Source organism: Antechinus flavipes, chromosome 1 (genome assembly GCF_016432865.1).
Source record: "Antechinus flavipes isolate AdamAnt ecotype Samford, QLD, Australia chromosome 1, AdamAnt_v2, whole genome shotgun sequence".
NCBI classification, from domain to species: Eukaryota; Metazoa; Chordata; class Mammalia; order Dasyuromorphia; family Dasyuridae; genus Antechinus; species Antechinus flavipes.
Genome location: NC_067398.1, coordinates 112,803,226 through 112,825,548, shown reverse-complemented (window position 1 = coordinate 112,825,548; position 22,323 = coordinate 112,803,226). Strand labels below are relative to the sequence as shown.

The 22,323-nt window shown below is 34.3% G+C and overlaps 1 protein-coding gene across 1 annotated transcript in view; it reads right to left on the bottom strand.

The window, feature by feature from the left end:
* Positions 1-22,323, bottom strand: part of LOC127544326 (phospholipid-transporting ATPase ABCA3-like) — a 225,225-nt gene that overhangs the window by 56,528 nt on the left and 146,374 nt on the right. Inside the window, exons 17-23 of the mRNA XM_051970919.1 lie at positions 17,937-18,099; positions 14,510-14,807; positions 7,708-7,978; positions 7,344-7,548; positions 6,777-6,996; positions 4,007-4,165; positions 2,753-2,925 (exon numbers count right to left, since the gene is read on the bottom strand). Coding sequence (XP_051826879.1) covers positions 2,753-2,925; positions 4,007-4,165; positions 6,777-6,996; positions 7,344-7,548; positions 7,708-7,978; positions 14,510-14,807; positions 17,937-18,099 — 1,489 coding nt within the window. The remainder of the gene's footprint in view (positions 1-2,752; positions 2,926-4,006; positions 4,166-6,776; positions 6,997-7,343; positions 7,549-7,707; positions 7,979-14,509; positions 14,808-17,936; positions 18,100-22,323) is intronic.

The following is a 22,323-nucleotide window of genomic DNA, read 5'->3' as shown; positions in this document are numbered from 1 at the left end:
GGCAGAAGGAGGAAGAAGGATGGAGAATTATCTCACATAATTAGGCTTCCAAACATAAGTTCATATAAATAGAAAGGAAGAAGTAGAGAAGAAGGTGATATAACTTTCCTCTTATATGAACTAGTCAAAGGGAAGAATAATACATAGAAACATACATAGATTGTTACAGAAATATTTTTTACTCAACTGTGAAATGGGAGGCAAAGAGGAAGAAATTCTAACTTAATGATGAATAAAAATATTTATAGCTCTTTTTCAGTGGCAAGAAATTGGAAACTGAGGTGATGCACATCAAATAATGACTAAACAAGTTCCGATATATGAATGTCATAGAATATCATTGTGCTATAACAAATAGTGAAATGGATGGTTTAAGAAAAATTGGAGAAGATTTGTATGAACTTTTGCAGAGTGAAGCAAACAAAAACAAGAGAATAATTTATACAGTAACATCAATATTATAAAGATAAACAACTTTAAAAGATTTTGGAACTCTCATTAATTCTAAGAACAATCCTGGAAGGTAAGTGGCATTATTATTCTCATGAAAAGGAAACTGTATTAAACAGTTTAAATGATTTGCTCAAGGACACACAAGAGAATAAATGTCTAAGACTGGATTTGAACTCAGGTCTTCTTGACTTCAGGTCTAGTACTCTTTCAGATCAATAGAAAGAGGAACAGTTCATAACTGCAGTGATAGAGATCACAGAAAAAAATGGACAATTCTGATTACATAAAAGTGAAAAAGTGTTTCGGAAATAAATCTCATATAGACGTAAAACAGGTAACTGGGAAAGTATCTTTGCCATAAATTTCTCTATAAGTGTCTCATTTTCATGATAAATTAAGAATTGTTTTAAATTCATAAAAACAAGAGTCATTCTCCAATAGAAAAATGGTTAAAGGATATGAATAGGCAATTTTCAAAGGATGAAATCCAAGCTACACTATGGGCCATGTCCAAATGTACGTTTCATTCTGCAAGTAATTCATTACTTCACTTTCAGGGAGTGGGTAGTATTCTTCATCACTAATCCTCTGGACTTATAATTGATCAATGTTTGATCAGAGTTCTTAGTCTTTCAAAAACTTCATTTTTATAGTTTTATTATAGTATAAATTGTTTTTTTGGTTCTGCTCACTTCACTTTGTATCAGTTCATGCTGGAGCCAATCAACAACCTCCACTCCCCTTAAAGTGATATTATATTTGGTTAAATATTAGGTGAAATCAATAAATCAGAGATGTAAATGTAGCTTAAGAACCTCTACTGAATTAATCAAATCAATTCTATGCTTTATAACAAATGGGAAAAATGCTTGCCCAATTTAGAAATCTAGGAAAGTCACTGGATGTAAAAGTAATGTTGCACAGGAAGTATAGTGAGATTAGCTGAAGAAACCTGAACTTTCTTTAAAAAAATAATTTTGTTCCTGAGCATGTGAAGGCCTGACCATTTAGCCATTCCAGTCAGGTTGCTGTGAGAGACACAAGGAGTAGAGGAGAGGAAAAAGAGAGAGAGGAAGATACAACATTGTAGAAGGGAAAGATTTAGGTCTTGGAGAGCTGAAGAGCAGAGAGAAGCGACTGGGTAAGGGGGAAGAAGGACAGAAGGCCACTAGCTCTAGAGGAATCTTGGTGCAGGAAACTCCCAATGAGGCCATCTCCTCAAAGACTGACGGAAGTTCAAAGAAAAGGTTAGGTCTTTCCTCATTTTTTTCTTCTGGTGCCTGATGGTTATTAGATACTAGCATTTTTTGCTAATTTTTTTAACCTAAACATTTCTGTTCATTTGTATTTTGCCTCAGCTGACAGAAGCCAGGGATTGGAAAGTAATATACAAATATAGGGCATCCTAAAAATCTTAATATGATTTTAAGCTTTAATAAATAACAATTTTAATTGCTTAATTTAAAGGGAGAATGGAATCCCTGTTGAAAAGTGCACATTTGAGTGACTGTAATGGGTACTCTTCATGTTCTAATTAATATAAATTCCCTCCAGTATTTACCTTTACTGCTGTAAAACATCCTTTCCTTTTCAGTTAATTTACAGTTTATTCCCTTCCAAGTCCTCTCCTATCAAGCTTCTTTGGTTTATTTTCTGTTCCTTGAACAAGATGCTCCTACCTCCATCTTGGTGCTGAGACACTGTTGCCTATACTTGGAATGCTTTCTTTCTTCATCATCTCATGGATCATTCCATCATCATCTTAGTTTTTCTTATTTCCTTCAAAATTCAGCTCAAATTCCATCTTCTATGGAAGACCTCTTCCAGTTCCTGCTACTACAAGTATCCTCCCTTCTGATGTTACTTTCCATCTATGCTAAATAAATGTTGTATATGTTGAGTTATTTATATGTTTTATGAACTTGTTGAGGGTAGGGATATTTTTGTCTTTCCATCTCAGAGTTCATAGCACACAGTACCTGGCATACAACATGCACTTAATATATAACTATGGACTGACTAACTGATAGAGCTTAATTTCTAAAGAGAACAGTCATAGAAAATGAAATTGGAAATTACATCTATATTAAGCTTAATGTTAATGTTGTTATAATTTGCAATTTAATTTATGAAAAGGTGTCTAATTCAAAAAGTTCCCAACTACAGGATAGTGAGCCAAAGAGTTGGTTTTCTCCCTTCCCATAAAGGAGAGTGTGGAGTAGTTTCTTTATCTGGCCTAAAGTTGGATGAGAAAGAAACCTCACCATGTCATCTCTAAATTTCATATTTAGTTACTCACCCAATTCCGAACTCTAAAGAGATGACTTAGTAGGATTTTCAGTCTCCAGAGAATGTTGGCCTCAATGAATAAAAGCAGTTTGAAGAAAAAAATGCCAGAGACAACCTGTGAGAACACGAACTTTCCAATTCCTGGAGTTTCCCATGCATAGAAATTATCTTCATATTTTATATCTGGGTATATTGAATGGAATTATGTTAAAATTTTAACCCTCAGGTTTTTTCACTGTACTTAGTTACTGTACTTAAGATTCCCAGGTCATTTCCCAAAGAGGGATTTAAATGACAGAGAGAAAGGCAGATCATTCATACCATGCACCTCCATACCATCCTTATTTTCTTTGATCTGCAGGGAACATTCAATATGATGATGTGGTGGGTCCACAGAAAAGGTAAATGTTTAGAGACCGATTTTAGACTATATACAACAAAGTCAATACTACATTTCTGATAGGAAAAGATTCCAAAAGTTTTTCATTTCTTTTCTATTATTGCAATGCCACTCTTTGTTCATAGCAAAGTGATTTGCATTCTCCTCTTTCATGCTGTTCTAAAGCTAAAAATATAAACTGAAGATTTCCCAAGGTCAATATTAGAGCTTAATTGTGCCATTACTAACAACATTTCCAAGCTACTGCCATAATAGTAAATAAAGCAAGATATTTAGGACTATGAGAGTGCTTATGAGTGGGAACATAGATATGGTAACTTGTAATACCTAGCTACTACTCCTAGGCAACTCTAACAGCAAGAACCGTTATTTTTCTTATTATTTTCCCTTTTGCCTCATTTGCTGAATGTTAAATAGAAAAAGTCATGGCTTTTGGCATGTCCAAAAGGTCTTTTGGACAATTGAGGACATTGATAAGTCTCTTTTTGTTTTAAAATGCTCAGCCTTGTTCTAGAGGCCTGAAAGGATTAATGTTTTATTTTTTAGAAAACCACGTTCAGGAGGACATATTGCCTTATGCATAGCTGTTTAATAAATGAAATTAGTTCATGAATCCTTGACCATTATGAATTTATTTTGTGTCTTCTTAAAGGGTTCAATGTGCTTCACATAGATTTTCCCCCATTGTAAAAGTTTTTTTTTAAACTGATAGTAGTCCTTGACGACTCTACTTCTTTAGAATAGGAAAGAGAAACAAGCTTTACCAGTACCTTCAAACGTTTTTCCTGAATAAACAATAAAGAGAAGGGATTGCCATATTAGCTATTGTAAACATAGGGATGAATGGTCTGGATGGATACTCACCGGAAAGTTCACAATTTAAGAGTGTAATTTTAGAGGAAGTACAGTATTTCTTGGAGTCAAAGTTTTGGGTGAAAGTTGAGATGCTCATCCCTAAATTGTAACTAGGTAGCAGGAAGAATAATCTTTCCAGAAGTTTAGTGAGTTTTTCCAATTGTAATTCTGTGAAGGAAAATAGCATAGATTAAGTTAATTTTGTAGTCTTTTATCCTTTTGTGTAAATTGTGATTGGTGATTATTTTCTTCCTGAAACTCTTTTCTACTGTGACATGACTTCAACTGGATCTCTTTTCTGCTCTCTATTTTATTTTCTCTCACCTCTTTTTTTATACCATGAAAGATTATTTACTCTCATGGTTTCAAATGTCATCTCCATGTAAATGTAAATGACTAAAATTTTTTATCTCCAGTCCTGCCCTAATTCAAATCCTGGTCCTGTATTTCAAACTGCCTATTGAATATCTCTTTATCTGATATCCTACTGGTATCTCAAATCCAACATGATAAAAAATAAACTTCTCCCTCAAAACCTGCTTTTACTTCTGACTTCTTTGTGTCTATCAATGCTAACACTATTCTCCCAGTTTCAAATCCTGAAATTTCAGGATTTTTTTAATTTTAATTTTAAATTTAATTTAAATTATTTAATTAAATTACAATTAAATAATTAATTAAATAATTAAATAAATTTAATTTAAAATCTTTTTTCCCCTCCCCTTAGTCACTCACTAAGCCTTTGAGGTACCAGTGGAAATAAAGTGAAAAGAATGCTCTTTTGGAATCAGAGTATATCTTTAAATCTCAACTATGCCAAATATACGCATATGAATTTGGTTGTCATGTGACCTCTTTGAGATTCCATTTGTAAAGTGAGAAAATTAAAAAATAATCTATAAGGTCCCTTATTCAAGTACTAAATCTATATTCCTATTAATTCTGTCTGCAATAATTTTTTCATCTATCCTTACCACTTGACTCTTACTGCTGCCAACTTGTCTTTCCCTGGATTACTAAAGTAGGCTGATTTCCCTGTTTCAGTCCTTTGCTCTACTACAATATTCATCTTCCTAAAGCTTACTCCCTTGGAGTAAGGCCCTTCACAGTATCACCCTAATTTTATATTTCTATCTTCTATCTTCTGTTAACCACCCCTTCTAGCCTCAACTCCAGCTAAAATAATCTACTTTATTTTAAATTGTACTCATGTATTTAATGCACATTCTGTTCCTTCTGCCTGGAACACCTTCCTTGATAATTTTATCTGTACAAACGCCATTCAACCTTACATCTAGTTAGGACTAATTGTTCCATTTAATAATCCTAAATAGAAACAAACTTCATGAAGACCTGAGGATAGGTTTGGAATATTTTCTTTCATTATCTTCCACAGTTTTTAACATAACACATACCTATATAAAATATATTAGATATTTGATTAATCTTTAATTAATTTATTTTAATTAATCTTAATACCTAGCTCAAAACTCATGCCCATGAAATTCCATTTAAGAGATTACTGTTATCTGAACTTCTATAATACCTATAATATTCATTTAACATATATTTGTCAGTTATTTTTTCATGTGTAGGAGGTTGATCAGGGGAACTCTTAATCAATGAAAGTCCTCCAACCCAAATTGATAAAATTATAGACTATACTGATAAGATTGTAGAGAAAATGGAATGCCAGTTGATCTTTATTACTGCCTTTGATTTTTATTACTTATGTGATCTTGGACAAGGCACTTTCTTTGGCTTTAATTTCCTCATCGATAAAATAAAGACCCCTTTTTATTGTAGATAAAATCTTATTACTGATTTCAGTTTTTGAGGTAGCCCATTTGTCCCATGTAATTTCATTGAGTGTATGATTTCAATATGAAGAAGTTGATAAATTTACCATAACAACCTGGGTTCTAAAACAACATTAGCTGGTCTGGTTTAGTCCTGTAGTCTGACCTTTGTGAGGCACAGGCTTGACATTAAGGGACTTACTTGCTCAGTGATGTTCCCTTACAGAACTGATTATTATTCCTTATTTGCTCATTTATTATCCTAATCAAGACTCTCCTTCCCCTCTTGCCACTCACTACATGAATGTCTAATATGTTTATATAGATTGAGATCTTAGACTTCAGGGGCATTATTCTTATACTTTTCTTTCCTTCAGACCCTCAGAGATAATGGATACTCAATACAAATTCATTGATTGATTCAAACATATTTCCCTAACACACATCTATCCATTAATAGGCTTAGGAAATCTCAAAGTCATGCATTCTCCTTGAATGACCCTGTTTCCTTCCCAGTTCTTTTTTTAGGGCAACAATATTATTTTTGCAGGTTGACACTATAGCAAACTTATGACATACATTTGGATCTTTTACCAATATGTAAACAACTTGCAGGTGAAATGGAATTCTTCCTAACCTTGGCTTTAAAATTGGGAATTATTTCCAGCTCTTATGCTATATTAAGTATAATTCTAGTTTTTCATAAATTACCTCATCACATCTGCATGATAAAATTCTAACAGAGAACAGCCTACACAATCTCCAAATATGAATCTCAAAATGTTTCCAAAGATGATGTGCCTAGGGAATGTGATTTCAGTATGAAGTTCGACTTGACTTGACATTAAGGGACTTGCTTGTTCAGTGATATTCCCTTACAGAACTATCAGTTCTGATTATTCCTTACTTGCTCATTTATTACCTCTGAGTAAGGACTAAGTATGTGTTTATAAGAAGGAAGTAAATGCTGATGCCCTCACCCTTTATTTCTAAGGTTTCAAAGATGATTAAAGTGATAATTCCTGAGATGTAGTTGAACATGAAGAGTTTTATGAAGGCAGTGACACTTTTCACGAAGAAGAAGCTCATTAGGTACATGAGGGGAATGACAGACCAGCCGTAAAGCATTAACATTAGCAATACATCTGCAGGGTGGTTGTCCTCAATGAAAACTTCTACATCAAAGATTCTGAACACCCCCTGAAGCACAGAGACAGTTTTTAGGAAAAAAGAGAAAAAGTAAAAAATCAAAGTAAAAAATAAATTAACCCAGAATAGCAAAATAAATAATTTCCCTAAATCTTGGGGCAATAAGGAGGAAATAAATATATGCTGATCTAGTCCTAGATAAGAACTCTTCTGTATCTGGGACCTCTAAGGAAGTAAACTTCCTATTATTGAGGAAAGGTTAAAAAAAAGAAAGAGAACCTAAAATATATTAGCTTCAGAAACTGAACTGTTGAATGAAGTTCTAGATATTATTGGACAAAAGAAAAACTTATGATATACAGGAGAATCTACCCCAAAACATAATACTCACTACTCACCAGCATCAGCAAACAGGGAATGAAGAAGATAATGAGATCCCACAATAGGGAAGACAGCCAGAAATTAAAAGCATAGACCCCACTGACAAACTGCATGTGCTTTGCCTTTATGACTCTTTCACCAACTGCCATGACTGAAAATGTACTGGCCAATGAACCCATTCCATAGAGTAGGTGGGTAGCAATGTCAAATCCTGTTTTATCCCTGCAAAGACACAGAATAGGTAGAGGGCTGTGCCATATTCTAGTAGTAGCCATATTCCAGAACATAATAGGTAAAGAGAATTTTTAAAAATAGCTGCATATGGTAAAATGTGGCAAGTTTGAAAAACTCAATCCCAGGAAAAGAAAAGTTTACACATACCCAAAAAACTCTTCATTTTTAATTTGCAATTCACTTCGAGGTTGAGGATGATTGAAGGCAGTAATGGAAGCTTGTGGGCCAGAAAGCAACTTGAATAGAATATTGTCTATAACTGATACTACTATGGAGGGAGTATGGAATGCCTGATTGTTGAAGAAAGCAGTGATTAATGTGTGATTTCCAAACTGTTTGAAGGAAAATGCTATAAGGTAATAATTATCAAAGTTTTCATTCTCTTTTGCCTTAGAAAGCAGTTCATCGTCCAGGTTGTCTAGGAAGAGAAAACAAAATCATACATTTGGTCAATATACATTTACCCTATTGGAACTGGAAACAAAGTAATCCATCACCTGAGCAATCGAAAAACATTATGTTTGAGATTGTTGCTAAAGTGGCCCTACAATGCTGGTTTCTTGTGGCCTGGGTGAACTGTAGCTTCAATGTGGGGCACATGTTTCACCCCCTCACAGGATTTCTAGTCTCCCCAGCACATATCTCATCTTGTTCCTTCTTGCTGTGAAAAACTTCCCAGATCTCACAGGACATGCCACTATCATGCCATGATGTCAAGGACAACTATAAAGCATCTAATCATATGTTTTCATCAGTAAACCATTCCCCGCACAGTAGAAAACACACAGGGGAAGACATACGAAGGCAGAAACAAATGATTTTGTAATCAGATTATGTAACAGACTACCTGATCAGAAAAATAAATAAATGAGTTGGGGTCACATCACAATTCTGGCACTGTGGGTTCTATATAGTAGTGATGAGAAACTTCAATTAGCCAGAGTTCAGATGGAGATGTCTCTCTCTGCCAAAATAATAGTGGCTAATTTGTTGATGTACCTTAATGATAATTTCCTCTCTTTAAAAGGTGAAATAATCAACAAAACGGAATTCTATTCTGGAATTAGTTCTTACTATCAAGGAAAAACTGGCATTTGTGATGGAAATCATGGTAACCTCAAGGGAAATGACCTATTCCTTCCTAGATTTTATGATGAAAAGGAAAATCAAGCATAGTCTGGTATGTTACCCTAGATTTTAGAAGAAGAGATTTCAAAGTATTCAGAGGAGGGTTAGGTAGGAGTTCTATGGAAATAGAAGGGTGGGAAAATCTCAGAAATGAAATTCTAAAGAGATAAAGAAAAATAATTTTGATTGGAAAAAATTGGAATTATCTAAAGAGACTGATGATGGAACATAATTCATCAACCAATTTAGATTAAGAAAAGATATCTACAGAAAATACAAGGTAGGAGAAATAACAGAGCACAAATACAAAAGCATGATTTGCTTCAATAGGAAAATAATGTTAAAAAAGCCCAGGAGAAGCTAAGGTTAAGATTTTTTTAAGCTTTCACTTCCTTAATCAGTACTGTGGGAAGGTAGCAGATCAAAGAAAAATGAAAACCCTTTGGGGTGAACGGAATAAAAACTAGCAAGAGAGAAGGGAAGCTGCTTCATTTTTGTCTTTTCTGTCAAGAAAAATGACTCTTGGATTGGAAAGAGCAAAAAACTTGCCAATATGGAGTTTATACCCAAGATGACAAGACAATTGGCAAAGTAAAACTGTTTTGGTCTAATATATCCCAGGATACTAAGTAAGAGTTAATGTGTGTGGAATGAAAGCTCAAAGTTGTTTTAATTTGTACTTCTCTTGTTTTTAGTGACTTATATCATTTTTTCTTATGTTTGTTAGCAACTTGCTTTTCTTTTTTTTGAGAACTGCCTGTTTGTATTGCTCTTGTTCTTATATATATTTGGATTCATTCTCTATATATCTTAGATATCAGATTGAATGCCAGAAGGAAACAGATGAAAGCAGCTTTGAAAGTTTCATGTTGAATTTAATACTTAAAAGGAAAAATAAGCTATATGTAATATTCATAGTGTAAATGAAACAATCTTTTATTCTTGTTATATATTTCATATGGAAGTGTTTGTTTTTTGTTATGTTTAGAAGAAAAAAGGTTAGAAAATATGGCTTTTGACCTTTTTCAAACATTAGCAATTATTTCTTAATTGTTAATTCTATGGATGCCCATCAATTGGAGAATGGCTGGGTAAATTGTGGTATATGAATGTTATGGAATATTATTGCTCTGTAAGGAATGACCAGCAGGATGAATACAGAGAGGCTTGGAGAGACCTACATGGACTGATGCTAAGTGAGATGAGCAGAACCAGGAGATCATTATACACTTCGACAACGATATTGTATGAGGATGTATTCTGATGGAAGTGGATTTCTCTGACAAAGAGACTTAACTGAGTTTCATTGGATAAATGATGGACAGAAACAGCTACACCCAAAGAAGGAATACTGGGAAATGAATGTGAACTATTTGATTTTTGATTTTCTTCCCGAGTTATTTTTACCTTCTGAATTCAACTCTCCCTGTGCAGTGGGAGAACTGTTCGGTTCTGCAAATATGTATTGTATCTAGGATATACTGCTACATATTTAACATATATAGGACTGCTTGCCATCTTGGGGGGGGGGAGGAGTGAGGGAGGGGAAAAAACGAAACATAAGTGATTGCAAGGGATAATGCTGTGTAAAAATTATCCTGCATGGATTCTGTCAATACAAAGTTATTATTAAATAAAAAAAAATTGTTAATTCTAGAGTTTAGCAACAATGTTTCTTAAGGTTTTCCTTGTGGGATCTCTTTTTGGACGTGATTGATGGATTATTTCTTTTTTTTTTCTTTTTTAATAATTTTTTATTGATAGAACGCATGCCAGGGTAATTTTTTTACAGCATTATCCCTTGCATTCATTTCTGTTCCGATTTTTCCCCTCCCTCCCTCTACCCCTTCCCCCAGATGGCAAGAGTCCTTTACATGTTGAATGGGTTGCAGTATATCCTAGATACAATATATGTGTGCAGAACTGAACAGTTTTCTTGTTGCACAGGGAGAATTGAATTCAGAAGGTATAAATAACCCGGGAGGAAAAACATAAATGCAAGCAGTTTATATTCATTTCCAGTGTTCTTTCTCTGGGTGTAGCTGCTTCTGTCCATCTTTGATCAATTAAGGCTCTCTTTATCAAAGAGGTCCACTTCCAGATTGATGGATTATTTCAATAACTATTTTGCCCTCTGGTTCTAGTATATCAGGGCAGTTTTTCTTCAACTCTTGAAGAATGCTATCCAGGCTCTTTATTTTTGACTATGGTCTTCAGATAGACCAACAATTTTTAAAGTGCCTCTCCTGGATCTATTTTTCAAGTTGGCTATTTTTCAATGAAGAATTTTACATTTTCTTCCATTTTTTCATTCTTTTTAGTTTGTTTGATTGATCTTTGATGTCTCAAAGATTCATTAGCTTCCATCTGCCTGGTTCTAGTTTTTGATGTGTGATTTTCTTTAGTTAGCTTTTATATTTCTTTTTCCATTTGAATAAGTCTACTTTTCAGGGTGTTTTCTTCAGTGGATTTTTGTTGTTGTTCCATTTTTTGCATTGCATTTAGCCAATTTTATTTTTAAGGAATTGTTTTCCTTTCCAAGTTATTGACTCTTTCTTTCATTCCTCTCTTTTTTCCTCTAATTTTTCTTCTACGTTTCTTATTTGCCTTTTAAAATCTTTTATGAACCTTCCCAAGAAGCCTCTTTGGATTTGAGACCAATTCATATTTCCCATGTAAGCATTTTGTCCTCTTCTCAGTTGGTATTTTGGTCTTCTCTATCACTATAGTAGCTTTCTACAGTTAAGATTCTTTTGTTTCTTGCTTGTTTTCTTTCCCCAACCTCTCATTTTGTGACTATTATAGTCAAGCTTTGCTCCTGGGGTGCAGGGGTTGATGTTCCAAGCTTCTTGTGCAGCTCTGAGCCTTGGCTTTGGACACAGGGGCCTCTTGTGTTTGATGTCTTGCTCACAACAGGGGTAGCCCTCTTTGCTCTCTCCAGGCAACAGCCTGGTTTCCTGGGCTGGTAATTAGCCTTCTGCATTAAGACTGGAGGCTGCCCAATGGGCTGATCTGCTACTGAGCCAGTACTGAGGGTCTCAGTTGCTGATCTACTGTATTTAATATCCCCTCACTGGCTTTCCCAGACTCTGTCTGTGCTGGGCTGAACATCCCTTTCACCCCAGTGAGACTACCTTTCTTGAAGTTCTTCCAATCAATCTTGAGCAGGAGAATGGCTTCATTGTCAGACACTGTTCAGAAGCCTCTCCTCTCTCTAACTGAAGAACCCTAAGCTAAATGAAGAAAATCACACATTAAAAACTAGAACCAGGCAAATGGAAGCTAATGACTCTTTGAGACATCAAGGATCAGTCAAACAAACTATAAAGAATGAAAAAATGGAAGAAAATGTAAAATACTTCATTGAAAAAATAGGCAACCTGAAAAATAGATCCAGGAGAGGCACTATTCATGTGGTTTTCGAGGGGAACTAGGAAAGCTTAAGCAGCTCCCAGCTTTACTCTGTCATCTTGACTCCACCCCCAGAATCAGATGTTAACTGCTAATTCTAATAGCTTTTTTTTTTCAGCCTTCAATCTCTTTGACCTCTCTACAACTGAAACTTGAATAATGTGGACAATTTTGGATAATATTGAATAATTTCTCCTCTCTTGGTATCTGTGACCTTGCTTTTTCTGGTTTTCCTACCCATCTGTCTATTCCTTCTTGTTCTCTTTTCATAGTTCTTGGAGCTTCAAAAGACCTTAGTCTAGTTAGTCCAAACTCTTCATTCAGCATATGAGGGAATGAGGATCAAACAGGTTGTGTTTTACTCAAAGTCAAACAGTAATTAAGAATCAAATCCAGATCTCCCTGTCTCTAAGTTCAGCATTCTTTCAACTATCCTAGGCTTCTTTATCATACCCTTAAGTAGACCCTTTGGTGATTTAATCTGTTCTTATGGATTCAACTATCAGCACTATGCAAATGATTCATGAATCAGTATACCTAGATTCTAAGTCACTACAAAACTCCAGTCTCACACAAGTGATTATTTGATACTACCACATTGGCATTGCAAACTGGACAAGTCCAAAGTAAGTTCCAGTTATCAAGTTTAACTTTCAAGTTTTCCTTGATCTTCATTACCTATATCTCAACAGTTGTTAAGTCCTATTAATTCTTTTTCTCACAAATTAACATAAATTCTCATAAATTCTCTTTTTCCCTTCTCTTCATTCACATTCTAGCTTAGGTTCCTATCACATTTTATCTCCATTATTCCAATAGCCTCTTAGTTAATCTTTCTGTTTCCAAATTTTTCTTTGCTTTAATGCAAAGATATTAAACTCTCAGTCTCAGGGCCTGTAAAACTTCTGAGTATGACTCAAATTGGATTAAAATGTAATTGGGAAAAGTTGAACAAAATCAATAAAAATACAGTACAATGTAAATTTCTACTTTTCTAAGTCATTATGTGGTCAGTAGGAATTCATTCTAATCTATCTATTTCTGTCAAAATAATCTTTCTAAAAGTCTAAACACATTACTTCCCTACTCAAAACTGTTTAATGAGTACAAATTACAATTTACAACTCCCTTATCCTGGAGTTTAGTGTTTTCTATGACTTGGCTTCAACCCATATGCCCATTTTTATTTTATATCATACCTCTTCACATATTCAAAGTTCCAACCAAATTAAATTATCATCTTTTATATTGATATTTCATTCAAGAGAAAAAAATAGCAAAGAAAGGAAATATTTCTTTTGATTTGTTGAAATTTGATTTTGTATTTATATTTTCTGTCAATTTAAAAAAATTTGTTAATTAAAAAACACTTTTGAGTGCTTAAGATGTGTAGAGCTTTATACTGGATGCCGAGGTGTGTAAGATTTGTCAAACAATGGTCTCTGTCCTTCTGTAACACATAGTTTACATTCTAGTTATGCATAGATAAGACGTATACTCAAATAAATATGACTGCCTTAGATGGTTGAAAAATAATACTATGTTGTTAGGAGAACAGAGAGATCATTTCTAGATAGAAGGGAAAACTTCATGGAATTTTAGCAGAGGCTATAAGAATAGTAGCCTTTCAACATGAAGAGTGTATATGACATGATATTTCAGGCTAAAGGTCAGGTGAAAATATGTATGGTGTATTTGAAAAACTATGATTAGTCTTGTTTGCTGACAGTATAAAGTATCCTAAGCTAAGATGCTTATACAGAATCTTCTATTCTTGAGGAGCTCAGTCTGCATAGTATTCAGGATTCCTTAAGTCTTCAAGAATATACAATGGAAAATAAGATGAGTTAAAGTTGGAAAGAAATGTGAGCCACCTTATAAAAATATGTTAGTCATTTATACTCACTGAATCTTATTAAGTGATGTAACATTGCATGAAAAAACTGAAGGTCTGAAAGTCGTAAGGTTCGTTTAGATGAATGGTGAGTAAAAGGGAAAGATCAAACACTTTCCAGGGCATCATTTCTTGAGAGTAGAGACACAAGGGACTCTCAGAATTTAACTCTCAAAGACTGATTATCAGTCACAGAAAAATCAACTGTCATGGCTCTATAACAACCTAATCAGTTTATGGTAATTAGCCAAATCCTTTCCCATCTATAGATAAATAGTTAATAGAACTTTTTCTCCTCAAGGGGTCTCTCCCTCTGATTTCCTCAGAATATGTGGACAAGATAGGTCTCCATTGTACCAGTGATTAAATTCTGACCCAAAGGAAGATATATGTAAGGTAAGTTATTCCATGTGACTTTATTAGAATAAGATAACACACAAGGATGATCTGTTTACTTGTAAAAGGCCTATTGACAAAGTTTCATAATCCAACAATACCTTTCTATATGATTCTTACCTCTCACTGGAATGGGTGTATGTCCATCATTATTCAAAGTTTGAAGAAAGATATTTTTGAGTTTTGGATCCAGAGAAGTTCCAGAGAAGTTGTAAGGCACAATTGTCTTACCATATATATTTAAGGACAATTTTAGAGAAGGAGAATCTGAAGTTTTAAAATTGTTGATGACTGAAAGAGCTAAAACAGTACAAATCAGAGGCAAGAGAATCTGTGCTGCTGCTATCTTCCACTCACGCCAATTATAGATAATCTTTTTCACCAACATGGCAAAGAACTGCTGGCAGTGAAGATAAAACTATAATAAAAATAGGAAAGACAGAGTATAACAATGTTTTCAGAGTTAAACTTATAAATCTTTAAAGTAATTTGTAATGTAATTTGGTGGAAGAAAGAGAACACATTAAGTACATGTCTCTGAACAGTAGCCTACAGAATACATATTAAAATAATTTCATTTGTTTCTATAAAATAACAACTTTTAGGATTAAAATATATAATGCATGATATACTTGTAATAATCATTTATTAATTTTTATTGGGGTACTACCACATATAAAATACTAAGCCTCATCAGAATTGTAGTCCTAAACAGACAATTGCCCAAAGGACATTTGGTGTTCCACCAATATCTCAAACTTGATATGTCCAAAATGGAAGACATTATGTTCCTACTAAATGCATTTCTCTTCCAAACCTTCCCGCTGAGGGCACCAGCATCTCTCCATTCACTTAGGACTTGGAATCAATCTTTCTGGATTCTTTCTCTCCTCTACCTCTTCCCTTGTAAATAATGAATTCCCAGATCCCAGATCCATACTATCTCTTGCTTTTAGAATATTCTTTCTTGTCCAGACTATTGTAACAATCTCCTAATGGGTCTCCTTATGTCAGGCAGATACTCTTTCTAATCCATCTGCCACACACATCCACCAAACTTTTTGAGTGAATCTGGCTGGATCAATTAACTTCTCAGAAACTTTCAATTATTTCCTATTGCATCTAGGACAAAATGTAATACTCTTAAGCCTAACATTTAGGGTTCTTTACAAACTGGCTCCAATCTATTCCTCCAACCCTATTTCACATTATTTCTCCCAAACTTTATACTCCTTATAAATCTGGATTATTAGCTTCTGTGTGAAGTTATTCAAATTATTCCTTGTATCTGAAATGCACTGCCTCTTTTAGTTAGGCAAAATTTTAGAAGCCTTTATCTTCAAGTACTACTTGAACTCAAAGGAGGTAGTTTTTGGCATATAGTAGATAGTATGCTGAGCCTGGATACAGGAATACCTAAATTCAAATCTATCTGCAGATACTTAAAAGTTGTAGGAGTGCCTCAGTTTCTTCAACTGTAAAACAGGAATAATAAAAGCATCTTCCTTACAGGGTTGTTGTGTTTCAAATGAAGTGATATTTATAAATAGTAATTAGTACAGTGTCTGGCACATAGCGGATGCTACATAAATGCTTATTCCCTACTTCTTCCCTTCCTCTTTGATGAATCCTTGACTAATCCATCCCATTGTTAATGATCTTCTCATATCTTATATTTAATCATTTTCACATACAATATATATGTATGTATATATTCACACATATACACACACACATCCAAACATACATTGTAATCCAGCAAACTGTAACTGAACCCCCAGAGTTTAGCACAAAGTTTGTAAAATCAGGCACTTAACAAATGTAACTTGTGTATACATTGTGTCTTTTAAGGAGAAGGGAAGACCCTCAATGGCAGGAGTTTTCTTTTCTCTTTATGTTCCTATTTGTTTGGTATAGGGCTATGAATATAATAAATTAATTATGTAAATGTTGAATTGAATCTAATCTCTGACTAGTTTTTGAATCCTGATCTTAATACTTTTTGAATGATCATGAGCAAGTCATTGAATCTGTTACTTCACAAGATGTTAATATTGAAGAAAATGCCTTAAAGGACTAGGTAAGTGTAAGTTGTTATTATTTATGCCCTCAGGGAGTTTACAATCTATTTGGGAAGATCAAATTGATGCACATTAAAAATAGACACAATATGAATTAAATATTACTATGATACAATTATAAGACAATACAAAAGACGGTTTTTTAGTAGAAATCTTCATTGAAGATTAAGTGATTATTTGTTAAGAGATCTTAAGTGAGTTACTCATTTAAATACATTGCCTCTAAGGTCCCTTCCAATTCTGAGAATCTGTGATTTTAGATCATAGTGCAATATATAATAAAGTATCAAATAACTGGCAATTTTTTTGTGCTCAGAATTCAGAGGAAGGAAAAGGTCAGGGAAGTTTTCATGGAAAATGTAAGGTTTGAAAAATGATTAAAACTTGGTGAAAAAGGAGAGGAAATCATTTTGGGTGACAGAGGTGAGGTTGTTTTTAGGGAAGAGTGAAAGTATAAGTTTAATTGAAATGCATAGTACTACAATTGAGAAGTAAACAGGGGGCCAGAATGTGACATGATTCAATGACATGGAAGCTAAGCAGGTTTTCCCCCTCACAGGATATTAATAAGGCTATTTTGACTAAATTTTTAAAATTCAAAAAAAATTTTAAGATGATTTCTCTGATTAACCTATAAATAGAATTCATAAGAACTTCAGTTTCAACTATCTAAAAAGTCAAACTAATCTGATGACATTAAAACAAAATTTGTAAGAGATCAGTGTTTGTTTTCAAATTGAATAACATCTTATTTAGTGTACAATAAAATATTATGATTATTCTCTTACTGTTTTAATGGTTATTAATTCTGCTGCTATCTGCCAGGACCTAGAACCTTTCCTCATCTACCATTTTTGTTGTGCAAAACACCCCAGAAGTCTGAACTTCAGATTTTAGGGACCTGTGTCTAAAATCCTGGATCAAACACTTCCCAGCTATGGGTCTTGAGCAGAACATGTAATCCTGCACCTCAATTTCTTCGTCTGCTACATGGAGATAAATGATACTTGCTCTTGTGGGAATTGTATTTTGTTAACTTTAAAGGACAATATAAATGTTATTAAGTTCTTTTGTTATGTCCAATTCTTTGCAAGTCCATTTATGGGATTTTCTTGGGAAAGATACTGGAGTGATTTGCCATTTCTTTCTGCAGGGTTCCCAATTTACAACTGAGGAATTTAAAGCAAACAGAGGTTAAGTGAGTCGCTTAGGGTCACACATCTAATAAGTTTCTAATTTGATTCTGATTTGAATTCAGGTCCTTCAGATTCCAGTCTCAATGCTCTAATTCATTAAGCAATCTGGCTGCCACCTACATAAATAATTATTAGCAACCCAATCCTAGATAGATTTTCCCTAGCTGCTATTTCAAATCTTTGGATCCAAATAATCAAACCAAAATATTCCTCTAGCATGTATTTTAACCACACCCTGTCAGATTAATAATACTAAATAAGGCTGCTCACCCCGGTATTTAATTTCACATAAAATTTCTTTTGAGATAGAATGTTCAGTTCTAATTCACTTGAGTCATCAAGATTTTCACTATCTTCTGTATTTTTCTTGTATTTCAGTGTTGGGAGCTGGATTGTGTGGAGATTAGTGCTAGAATCCACCAATTTACTGACCCTAAATCAAAAAAGGGCAAAGCATTTAATTTACTTGCAGCTAAAACATTAGAAATTTAGAAAATAAGAATCACCAAAATACAACAACTATCAAAAGAGAGGAATTGACAGCATTCTCATAGAGGGGTGATCTTTAGAATGAAGACTTGATTTCCAAAATAATTAAGATAGCAAAACTTTCTCAACACCTTCCTTCTTGCCCCAGTGAAAATATAAAAGGAGTGGACTGGCTTGCAGAAGGGGTCAGTGTCTTACCTATTATTATACACTTTTGATATCAGTGAAGCTCACAGCTAAGTCTCTTTTGTGTAGAAATTTCCCATGCTATTTGAATCTAAACACTGATCAAAAAGTCAGCCAAGCTATTACACTCTTTGATTCAATAGAACCCTATTCCAACAATCATTCTTTTGTTTGCATATCTGATTTCTCTTTTTATACATCTTTTTCTCCATTCACTTAAAATAGGTCACATTTATATAATGCTAAGCTTTACTATGTGCTTTAAGGAACACCTTCTCTTGGAAAAGAGGACAGTAATGAACCATATGACTTCATGAAGAAAGAAGTTTTCTATCATGAACAGTGAAACTGATGTGTTTGCTAAAAGAGGCAGTATCCCCATAACACCTTCAAATTTGGCACAGACTTTGTAATTCAAAAGGTACAGGTTTTGACTCTTATTCTTAGAGAAAGCATAAAAATAGCTGTTAAAATGCTAATACCAGAGAAGGTATTACTCTCCCTTTCCTTTCTTATGAGATTTGGAAGAATCGGTAGCAATGATGGTACAGAGGGTGAAGTTAGGAGGAAGAGCTGTTTTTTTTTTTTTTTTTTTTTGACATATAAAAGGGTATTCAGATACTGATCCTCCCATTTTCTTTTTTTGTTTGTTTGTTTGATTTGGAACTAGCAGTCAACTATCATGCCAACTAAGCCCAACAAAACTTTTTCAGATATGTGGAATTATAATCCAGTTGTATTCCATGTACATAAATATTTGTATATATCTTAAAGTCAGGAACTATATTACTAATTTATGGAATTGCTGATAGATTTGCAAGTCTGTATTAAACTAAAAACATTTCGAGAATTCCTTCAATGAAAGCTTCCCAACTCTCTCTTTTGACAAATTCTTTCAGTTTTACTAAGTGAGATTAGGCTGTCTACTAGTGGTCACTTGGTAAAAGTTTAGAGGAATAGTCACTCTGGAAAGGTTGTCTGGGAAGGAAAATTCAAAGAGCACTGAAATTGCTTCCTGGAGCAGTGTTCATAACAAATCTTCTGGAAAGAGTAGTTTACAATCGTTGCTTCATCCCATACTTTATTATAATGATTTGTAGCAGCTAAGTAGGCCAGGGGACAGAATATCATGTCTGGTGTCAGGAAAAGCTGAGTTAAAATCTTGCTTCAGACATTTATTAGCTGTGTGATCCTGGGCAAGTCTCTCTCTCTCTCTCTCTTTTTTTTTAAATAACTTTTTATTGATAGAACCCATGCCAGGGTAATTTTACAGCATTATCCCTTGCATTCACTTCTGTTCCGATTTTTCCCCTCCTTCCCTCCACCCCCTCCCCCAGATGGCAAGCAGTCCTTTACATGTTGAATAGGTTACAGTATATCCTAGATACAATATGTGTGCAGAACCGAATAGTTTTCTTGTTGCACAGAGAGAATTGAATTCAGAAGGTATAAATAACCCGGGAAGAAAAACAAAAATGCAAGCAGTTTATATTCATTTCCCAGTGTTCTTTCTTTGGGTGTAGCTGCTTCTGTCCATCTTTGATCAATTGAAACTGAATTAGCTCTCTTTATCAAAGAGATCCACTTCCATCAGAATACATCCTCAAACAGTATCATTGTTGAGATATATAATTATCTCCTGGTTCTGCTCATTTCACTTAGCATCAGTTCATGTAAGTCTCGCCTGGGCAAATCTCTGCTTCGGTTTCCTAAACTATAAAATGGGGACCACGGAGAAAGAAAGGTCAAATATTCTAGTATCTTTGCCAAGAAAATCCCATAAATGGGGTTCTAAAGAGTCAGACACAACTGACATCATAAGAACATTTATATGGTACTTTAAGATTTACAAAATACATTTCTTACAACCTGTTGCAGTTGTAAAGATCAAATGAGATAATACATTTTAAAAGTACTTCATAAACCCTAGAGCTAATTAGCTTAAAACTGATGTGTAAATATTAGTTTTTAATCAGAAGTTACCATTGATCTCCATAGCTAAATCCAAAGTTTTCTTTAGTATGTTGATGCCTGGGGCACAACTATTTTCTGACACTGTCTTTCTTTCTTTTTTTTTTTTTTTTTTTTGCCTTTTAATCACTCTTTGATTCCATTGTCTCCATCCACCTCTTAGAAGCATGTTTCCAGAGTCCAGTACTCTTCATTCTATAAGAAGCTTGGATAACTTAACTAACCTGTTCTTATGGTTTTTGCTATCTGTGGTTTTGCAGATATAGATAATGCAACTTATCCAAAAGCAAAATCATCACCATTCCAAAATTAGCTCATTGTTCCAACTTTTATATTCCAATAAAGGCACCATTACCCTCCCTGCTGCTTGGATTTAAAATCTCAGAATGACATGTAACACCAAATTTGATACCTTTTGTTCCTCTCTTTTGTGTTTAAAATCCCTGAAAAAGTTCTCTACTAAACAGTGTCTCTACTTTCTCTCCTTTCACTCAAATTCTAAAACCTTTGCATTTTGGCTTCCAAACTCTTCATTCAAATGAAAATGCTCTCCCCAAAGATACCATTTTAAAAAAATTGACAAATCAAATAGCCTTTTCTCAACCTTCATCCTTTTGGCACTTTATCTGAAATCTCTGACACTGCAAATCCTTTTTTTTCCCTAGATACTCATTCCTCTCCAGTTTTCATGGCAGGGCTCTCTTCTGCATCTCTCCTAATCCTGTAACCACATCTTCTCAGTCTTTCTTGGCCCTTTATCCAGATCATACTTAGGGATGCCACAAGACTCTGTCATGGCCTTTCATTTTTTCCTTTTATACTATTCCATTTGGTGATCTCATCAAGTTTTATGGGATTAACTATATGTTGAATCAATTGAATTTAGTTGGTTCATTTATCATCTGATAATTCCCAGATCTCTATTTCCAGTCTCCTTTTCTCTTTTAAAAGACACATTAATAAAATGATATTGGGATTTAAAGGAAGGAAGAAAAATCTCTAGATGGGATGAGGAGCTATTGGAGAAGTCAGAGAAGTTCCAAAGTAGGTCACACTTTTAGGAAGGATAAGATATCTACGTTGAACCTTTTTCTTAAAAGGAGATTTTGTAGTTCATATCTTCTCTGCTCTTTTCTATCACCAATACCCAGATTACATAGATATCTTGAATTCAATGTCATGCAGGCATCTTTTTTTTTTAATTTAATTTTATTTAATAATAACTTTGTATTGACAGAATCCATGCCAGGATAATTTTTACACAACATTATCCCTTGCAATCACTTATGTTTCATTTTTTCCCCTCCCTCCTTCTTCCCCCCTCCCCAAGATGGCAAGCAGTCCTATATATGTTAAATATGTTGCAGTATATCCTAGATACAATACTTATTTGCAGAACCGAACAGTTCTCCCGCTGCACAGGGAGAATTGGATTCAGAAGGTAAAAATAACTCGGGAAGAAAATCAAAAATGCAAATAGTTCACATTCATTTCCCAGTATTCCTTCTTTGGGTGTAGCTGTTTCTGTCCATCATTTATCCAATGAAACTCAGTTAAGTCTCTTTGTCAGAGAAATCCACTTCCATCAGAATACATCCTCATACAATATCGTTGTCGAAGTGTATAATGATCTCCTGGTTCTGCTCATCTCACTTAGCATCAGTCCATGTAGGTCTCTCCAAGCCTCTCTGTATTCATCCTGCTGGTCATTCCTTACAGAGCAATAATATTCCATAACATTCATATACCACAAGTTACCCAGCCATTCTCCAATTGATGGGCATCCTTTCATTTTCCAGTTTCTAGCCACTACAAACAGGGCTGCTACAAACATTTTGGCACATACAGGTCCCTTTCCCTTTTTTAGTATCTCTTTGGGGTATAAGCCCAATAGAAACACTGCTGGATCAAAGGGTATGCACAGTTTGATAACTTTTTGGGCATAATTCCAGATTGCTCTCCAGAATGGCTGGATTCGTTTGCAACTCCACCAACAATGCATCAGTGTCCC